The 8,779-nt window shown below is 40.4% G+C and overlaps 1 protein-coding gene across 2 annotated transcripts in view; it reads left to right on the forward strand.

Moving 5' to 3' along the window:
* LOC111331369 (diacylglycerol kinase zeta) overlaps positions 1-8,779 on the forward strand; it is a 28,550-nt gene that overhangs the window by 18,906 nt on the left and 865 nt on the right. For both annotated transcript variants that reach the window (XM_088745644.1, XM_022936473.2), the window contains 15 exons: positions 160-233; positions 769-800; positions 932-1,032; positions 1,443-1,537; positions 1,664-1,700; positions 2,109-2,149; positions 2,253-2,326; positions 2,727-2,945; positions 6,070-6,123; positions 6,310-6,344; positions 6,519-6,556; positions 7,381-7,501; positions 8,137-8,173; positions 8,271-8,370; positions 8,636-8,699. In XM_088745644.1, coding sequence (XP_088601770.1) covers positions 160-233; positions 769-800; positions 932-1,032; positions 1,443-1,537; positions 1,664-1,700; positions 2,109-2,149; positions 2,253-2,326; positions 2,727-2,945; positions 6,070-6,123; positions 6,310-6,344; positions 6,519-6,556; positions 7,381-7,501; positions 8,137-8,173; positions 8,271-8,370; positions 8,636-8,699 — 1,122 coding nt within the window. The remainder of the gene's footprint in view (positions 1-159; positions 234-768; positions 801-931; positions 1,033-1,442; positions 1,538-1,663; positions 1,701-2,108; positions 2,150-2,252; positions 2,327-2,726; positions 2,946-6,069; positions 6,124-6,309; positions 6,345-6,518; positions 6,557-7,380; positions 7,502-8,136; positions 8,174-8,270; positions 8,371-8,635; positions 8,700-8,779) is intronic.

Below are 8,779 nucleotides of genomic sequence, written 5' to 3' on the forward strand. Positions count from 1 at the left end.
TTAATTAATGAGAGGAGCAAACTTTTTGTTCAAGTGTTCCTGTTGCACAGTTCACTTGACTTCTGGTTAAAGCAGCTAATTTATTATAAGAACAAACAGATTAGAACTACAGTTCGGAAAGGGTTTTCAGTTGCAAATACTTTTTTGTTCTTTCTTAAGAACCCTGCAGATTATGCCCATCCAGAATAAGAATAAGTAGGAGAAACCAGGCAAACATGTTACAAAAAGTGAAGGTTAGTGTTTTACCTTCCATATTTACTTAATTCAGTCAACCGTTGAAACAGGTGCAATGAATAAAAGTAGTGTCATCATTGCAAAGACTAATAGTTGTATGAACTGAAATTTCCGTCTTTCATTTTATGAAGCAAGGCTTAGTGGGTCGAGCGTACCTCTATGCCCTCTGAATAACACACCAATCATCGTAGGTTATTCTTCGCAGTTCGTCAGGTCTAGTTGGGTTTTTCTTGGCAATCCGTTATCAATCAGAATTCTCAGTGAGACGATGTAAGAATTAATTGTCTAGCCCTTTAACGCACTGCAGGGACACCAGCCATGACTGAAGCCTGAACTGCTGGACCTGGAACGAAGCATGTCCACAAGGATGCTATCTTTCTCCCAAAAGTGTGCATGACTATGATTATTGATCCATTGTGAACAAATGCAGTGTGGGGTAGCCTATCATCACCCAGGTTGTCCCTTTTATATATAGCAGGTATAACCAACTGAATGGGCCATTTCAATAGACACTGTCTTTTCTTCTCTCAACAGAGTCGGACAGAACGTTCCAATTCGAATGCAGGGTATGAATTTTCTCAATTATGCCGTTCTAACTCCTCGGCATATCTCAGTTTTAGTTTATATTCTCCCCATGCTTTAGATTGAAAACCGGTGGAATATGAAGCATTTTTTGTTTGTTTGTTTCTCTGTGTAGGCCTATTCCATGTCCTGAACCAGTGAAATTACAGATATTCCGAGTTGCTTTCAGTGATTATGAGAAGCATTGTTACGACCTGTTACAGCTAAGAGATACTTGTGAGTACGAAACGTTTAATTTCGATCTAGGCGAAGCTTTTTAATATCCGGGGAATTCAGACGAGGGACCGTTAAGATGCAGGGGGTAGGTGGAAGGCTTTTTGAAGAGAGGGGCGAGGGGAATCCTGATGGGGCCTAATGGATAGGGGCGCTTTTTGAGGGCTCATCGGAGGGAGGGACAGCTAGATGAGGGACTTAATAGTTTGTGGGGCTAATCGGAGAAAATGGCTTCCAAATACAGTATAATTTTACAGTAACTCACTCTCATCAAACAACTCCTGTTGCGTCATTTAATGTGGCAAACGTAGTTAGCAGTAACATCTCTTTGGAGAGGGGTAGGATTGTATTCTGGAAACATACACCAACCATGTGCGCGGTCATGTTAATTACTCGTTTTATATTCATTTCAGCGACGCTTTTGGCGACGACAGCGATAGAACCCGACGCTGACTTAGAGCAAATGAGGGCTTGGATCGAGCGGTTTAAAGAGGACGAGGAAGAACAGGTACAAGAAAATCCAAAAAAATTGTTTTTCGAAGAAATTAGAACCATATTGCACCTTTCCGTGAAAACAAATTAGTATGAAATACCTTTGACTGCCGTACAAACTTTTCCTTTTTTATTTCTTCAGAAAGCGACCTTGTCAGATGATTGGTGTTTCTTGGACAGTAAGCCTGTATTGTGTCTTTATTTCAATCGCACAGTGCTTATTATTGAAAAAGGCAATTCAGATAGCACAGAATGTTCTGGAAACATTGAACTTTCACTTTAGACTACTTATGTAAATTCAGTTTGGTTTGACCTTAGTACTGGTTTCGTCCTTCCCTTGGTTTCTTATCGCGACTTGTTTTGTTGAGATAGGATTTCAGCCATCTCTTTGCTGGTTTCTCTGTATCATATTGTCACTCGTGGACCTCGCGGTCTAGTGTGTACTGAGCAAGACTAGTGTGTAGTGGCTGAGGGTCGTGTCCAGTATATCTCTACCTTCACAGGTGCATATCGAAAAGTCGTATCAACAAAAGTATGAAATTGTCTTGATTCACTCATTGAATTGTTTCCTTTTTTCTTCTTCGTAGCAACTTATCCTGACAGAGTTTATCGTGTGGATATCGCGCAGGTAAACGGAGTTGCTCATGCACCCAGCTGATTTCCCCTTGTTTTTTTGTTTTTAAGGACGTTTGAAGTTTTTTACTGGTAAGCTGATTCTTTTTACCCTCTAGGAAAAAATATACAATGTAGTGGACATTCTCGAGGATGGAATATTCCTCGTCGACCTAAAGGATGACCTTGTGAAGTAAGAAATCTCCTGATAATTTTTTTTTTTAAATTTAATGATCCGCATCAATTGTTTGTGTTAAGCTCTTATGCGAGGTATAATTTAAGCAACGCTGCATCATGATAGTCATTGATTGAATGTCACGCTGCCTTTCATCAAGCTGTTAAGTTTGAGATAAATTACGGATGCTTGGAAGAGGGTTGTGAAACCACTTAACAGTCAAAAACAAAACTTCAAATGAAACCTTGGTCTCGAAATAAAAGGGCTTTTAATGTTAAAGATAGTCATATACCTTGGCAGCTCAGCGCGCTTACCTCTCCTTGCGTCTCGTAGTTAACCAGGTATTGGGAAGGAAAAGTAAACAGAGGAAGTCTGCGTGTTCAATAATTTTTACGGAGACTATTTGATCTGCTTCCAGGACACAGCGAAATAACAAGACCAGTGTTTCTACCTCTTCCCCACGGCTCAAGAGACCGCTGTCCGTTCCTGGGGGTCCTGTCCCCAGGGCCCCCAGTCTGATCAATCGTTCACCGGTTGCTCTGCCCCCACCACGGAGGTATAACAGCTCACTTGGATCCAGTCCATCGGAGAGTGTGGAGGATATTGTGGAAACTACGATCATGACACCATTTCACACGTAAGTTAGCTAACCTGGCAATTTCCTTTTTGTCTTGAAGGCGCGATTTTGTTTTCAAACTTAAAAAATTTTTGCTTTCCGAGCATCAATTTTCCTTCCGAAGACGGCACTCTACTGCTTCGGATCTTTGAAACAGCAGAAACAGTTGGTACATTAATTTGGATAAGAAAATGTTCGATAAGGCCTTCGATACCGTTAATCACGGGATCCTCTTGCGTAAACTGGAATTGTACGGTATTACTGGGAACGCCTTGTCATTTGTTATTTCAACTAAGGAGCCGTAAACAAAAATGCCAGCGGAATGTCGCAGCCTCTTTAGAAAGTCAGTTTACTCGTGGAATGACTCAATTCAAGGCCAACTCCTCTTCCTCTATTACATAAACGACCTACCAGAGTGCCGTGGGAAGGCGTCTCTGCGTTTATTCGCAGAATTTAGGAAGAGGTTCACTCAGCGCCCACTTACGGATACTGGATGAACGGCAAGTGAGCGAGTGGGGTCCCCCAGAGAATGTCTGAAGGCCAAGAACAAAGGGAAAATAGGGACTGGAGTCTTGGGCAGGGCAACCCTTGGGCGCACGCTTTCTACGCACCCACCCACTCATAATGTTTGAAGTTCAAAGAGAATTACCCACAACATAATAATTTGGATATATCAACAAAGTTTAAGTGGTAAATTGGCCACCGTAACGATTACAAAAGCTGACGTTTCGAGCGTTAGCCCTTCTTCGGAGCGAATAGAAGAATTGTGGGTTGTGTGTGCTTTTAAAGTCAGAAAATGGAGCTACGTTATTGGTGGGAACATGGCAAAGAGAAAAACAAGAATAAATTAGTGGAATGAAAAGCGTTCGTTGATCCCTGTGGGATTTAGACTGCCGGTTTGAAAGATGAGCTTTTGTTCAAGATTTTCACGGCTTTCCGTGCTACCTAAGTGTAAGGAAAGACCGCAGATTGCCATATGTTGCTTAGAATGATTAGGTCAATTAAAATGTCTAGCGACTGGTTTCGATGTGTCCTTTCCACGTCTCGAAGGTGTTCTCGGAATCGGTCACTTAGTCTTCTGCCTGTTTCGCCGATGTATATCTTTTTGCAATAAGTGCAAGTTATGCAATAGATTACATTGGCGGAGGTGCACGTGAAGTGATCGGTGATCTTAATGGATCGTTTAGGTCCCGATATTTTATCAGTGTTGTGAATGAAAGGACACGTTTTGCATCGTACACGAGCGCATTTAAAAGTGCCTGGTTGTTCATTAGTCTGAAAAGATCTTCTGACCAAAAAATTGCCTATGTTTTTGTCGTGTTTGAATGAAATGAGCGGAGGCTGCGAAAAGATAGTGCTTTTCTCTGGATCGTTTTGAAGTAATTTAAAGTTTTTAAGGATGATAGATTTAACTGAGTGGTTGTGAGGGTGAAACGTGAGAGTGGATCGAATGCGGTCGGAATCTTCCTTATGCGGCGTTTGTAGAGCTGAATGTCGATCAGTAAGTTGGGCGGGGTGGTAACCCGCTTGAACGACAGAAACAGGGTAACCACGTTTATCGAAAAACTGGCACATTGACTCTGATTTGTGGTGGAAATCAGAGTCATCACTGCATAAACGACGAAGTCTTAGAAACTGAGAAAAAGGAATGGAATTCTTAACGTGAGATGGATGCGAAGACGAATATAACAAGTAATTATGCGACTCTGTAGGTTTGTAATATACACTAGTGCATAATCCGTTACCTTCAATTGAAACTTTGATGTCTAAAAAGGATAAAGAATTGTCAGAAATTTCCCAGGTATATTTCAGAGTCGGGTGAGAAGAATTGACTGCGGTTATGAAATGAGTGAGCTCCTCTCTGGTAGAGGAGGTAGTGCCGATACAGTCGTCGATGCAGCGACCGTAGAGTTCAGATTTGGACCCGTTGTATTGGCTAAAAAATTGATGTTCGACAAAACCTACAAAAATATTGGCATAGCTAGGTCCCATTTTGGTGCCCATGGCTACACCATTGGTTTGTTTGAAGAAGTTGTTTCCGAATGAAAAACAATTCAGTGTGAGCACTAGTTCGGCTAAGCGTAGTAGTGTTTCAGATTTAGATTCCTTATCAGTACGTTGATCAAAAAAATGTTTAAGGGCCAGAAGGCCTTCGCCAGTAGGAATAACAGTGTAAAGAGACGTAATATTCATGGTGAAAAGAAGTTTGTTTTGGCTAAGGAAATTAAAGTCTCGAAAAATTTGAAGAGCGTGTTGGCTGTCTTTAATGTATGATGGTAAAGTTTTGACGATGGGAGCCATAATTTTGTCTAGTTAGTTGGAGATAAGTTCGGTAGGGCAACTGCAAGCCGAGACAATGGAGACAATTCAGACTAATGACCAACCAGGCACTTTTAAATGCGCTCGTGTACGATGCAAAACGTGTCCTTTCATTCACAACACTGATAAAATATCGGGACCTAAACGATCCATTAAGATCACCGATCACTTCACGTGCACCTCCGCCAATGTAATCTATTGCATAACTTGCACTTATTGCAAAAAGATATACATCGGCGAAACAGGCAGAAGACTAAGTGACCGATTCCGAGAACACCTTCGAGACGTGGAAAGGACACATCGAAACCAGTCGCTAGCCATTTTAATTAACCTAATCATTCTAAGCAACATATGGCAACCTGCGGTCTTTCCTTACACTTAGGTAGCACGGAAAGCCGTGAAAATCTTGAACAAAAGCTCATCTTTCAAACCGGCAGTCTAAATCCCACAAGGATCAACGAACGCTTTTCATTCCACTAATTTATTCTTGTTTTTCTCTTTGCCATGTTCCCACCAATAACGTAGCTCCATTTTCTGCCTTTAAAAGCACACGCAACCCACAATTCTTCTATTCGCTCCGACGAAGGGCAAACGCTTGAAACGTCAGCTTTTGTAATCGTTACGGTGGCCAATTTACCACTTCAACTTTGTTGATTTATCCAAATTATTTCGTTACTCCCACCGACGCAGCCCCAAACAGTTTCTTTCGAAACTATCAGCCTTGACCCACAACATATACTAACATGATAAGACAAAGATACAAGAACGTTTCGGTCACGCTTCAGAGTAAATCGTATTCACAGTTGTGTTTTATTGCCATCTTTAGTAATCAAGAATTCAAGTTACCGTTCCCTAATGAAGATGACATGGACACTATTTGGTGAGTTGAAAAGAGTAGTCATCTTGAATAAACCGTAACAAAGGAGCTAGTCTTTATACCTTATGCTATTAATTCATGCATACCTTGAGTACATTTTCTCCCTGTCACATCTTGCAAGAGTTACTTACCTTTCGTAGAGTGAAAGTACTTTATCGAATGGTGATCTAATTTTTCTGTTCATTGTAGGGTGAAAAGTGAGATCATGAAGCGTAATGAAAACAGTAAGTATTGAGCGTCATTACTTTCTTGTCACTGTGGTTTGTTTTTCATTTGTTTGATCCATCAATGTAGTCTTTCGTCATTTAAAGTCATGAACTTCTCTTCCAACAACCTTAAGTAATGTTAAGTTTTTAACTGAAATAACTTTGTCTGTTTATTTGTTTGTTTTTTTGAAGGCATGATTGAGGCTTCGAAAAACGGAGATCTAGACAAGGTATTTCAGCGTTTTCTTAAATTGGATCAACTATTTGCAAAATTTCGGGGTGGGTTGGACTCACTTTTGAGTTGCTAGGTGAAGGAGAAATCATCTTTTCATGGCGAACAACGTTCTCATCCCACAATAAATATATCTTATAAAATGTTTTGTTGGTAGTATCGCTGAGTATTTTTACGAATTGTGCCCTACGGGCTCGTCAAAATACAAACAACTAGTGAAAATACTCAGCGATACAACACAACAAAACTTTTAATTAGAGATTTATCATCCAACACGCCAAATTGTTATTTCAGTGCGGGCGAATTTCTAACCGGTTCTCTGGAGTACAAATACCGCGTGATATTTATACTCGATTTGCGCGTTATTTGTACTCTACGAAGCACAGTTGGATGATAAACCTAGGTAATATGTAAGCTGCCAATTTAGAAGAATGCTTCTGCTGGGCTTGGAGCGCGTTTTTTTTTTTTTTTTGAAGCCGGAGTTAAAGAAATTACGACGGAAATCACAACGTATCATATGGAATCAGTGTGAGCTCAAACAAACTTTCCGAACACGGTGCGAAAACAGAGTAATCAAGTTGCTATTCGGTGGTAGTTTTACATTTGATTTTTCAAGGGGGTTGCGCGAATTTTGAAGAATAATTGAATCACTGAGCTAAGTGAAGCAAACCGATGTTAACGCGCACGTCTTTTGACTCTCCGATAACACTCATTCAGCAACCATGCCCCTTTGAGCTATTTTAACTGCTGCACATAATTTCTTCGACAGATTCACTGAGCTTTTCGCTCCTTTTTCTGTATTTTATGTTTTGTGGTGTTAAGGTTATTGAGTTACACCGTAACGGTGTCAGTCTGTCAGCTGGTGATCGCCGAGGCTGGAGGCCGTTACATTACGCCGCCCGTCACGGACACAAGGAGGTGGTCAGATATATCATCTCCAATGGTATGTTAATACAACGACCAATACCTAAAACAAGTATCTCCTTTCTAACATCGACATACAAACATGGTCACAGGTGTGTAAACGCCGAGGGAGTGCTGATCGAACGACCCACACTTACGGGAGGAACTTTCTGTAGGCTAGGTGGTTATCCTCCATCGTTATTCCCAGCAACGCAAGATTGTGGCAACTTACGACAATTACTGAGAGTTGCAAGTAATCATTACTAAGACAAATAACTATTGACGTGCTACCTAAATTGGACTAGAAACCTAAATAAGAACGTTCGTGTAAGTGGACCAAAGATCATAGACATTACTTAAACATACCTGATATCAGTTATATCTTTTACAATGCTTGGTGCTTTTGGTGTGGGCCAATCAGTAGTAACCTTTGACTTAAAACGTGATGAACGCCTTGTAAAACCATTATCATTACACCAACCGAAACATTTCACAACACTATGAGAAAAAATAAAACGCAAGGATAATAATTGACTTTACAAGGACAACGAGATCGCAGTTTAAGTGGGTAAACATGCCTTCTTGTCTTCATAAAATGAGTACTTCACAGGCTATTTTTGTACATGCTGTCATCTTCTTGTTAAAATAGTAATATGATTTTGGTATTTCCCTCAGTTCCACGTTGCGTTCTGGATCTTGTCGAGGAAGAAAAGTAAGTGGAGCTATTTCAAGATCTACAAATCCTTTTATCTTTTTTTGCACGGTCGCATGGTCTTTTCAGACATAAATAATTGTTTTTTCCTTCTCAGGGGTCAGACAGCCCTTCATAAAGCAGCCCTCTATGAACGGCGGACAATTTGCTCGCTCTTGGTGCAAGCCGGCGCTTCCCTCACGAGAACAGATTATGATGTAAGTCACCAGACTAGCTTACCCACTCTTTTATTATTTCATTTTTGTTATTAGTTTAAATAAGGTTCCTATAGAGTCCACAACTGACTATAAATGTATGAAAATCATATAAATTGTTAAATAATTAGATAGATTTGCAAACAAGACCTTGTAGTAAGAACTTTAAACTTCGCATAATTACTTTCATTACGTGTTGTCAAGTATACTAGCCTCTCGGATTGCTTGAAAACCTGACTAAAAGTGATGTTATTCTTTCTTAATTAAGGGTAATACGCCCCGAATTCAAGCTTTGAAGGCTCAAGATAAGGAACTCGCCAAATATCTTGAAAGTAAGTATCTTTCTCCTGGCTCCTTTCAGTGTGTTAGTAATATTTACTTGCCTTTACTTCAAAATGACAACGTGGTTTCT

Source organism: Stylophora pistillata, chromosome 1, assembly GCF_964205215.1.
Source record: "Stylophora pistillata chromosome 1, jaStyPist1.2, whole genome shotgun sequence".
Lineage (NCBI taxonomy): Eukaryota > Metazoa > Cnidaria > Anthozoa > Scleractinia > Pocilloporidae > Stylophora > Stylophora pistillata.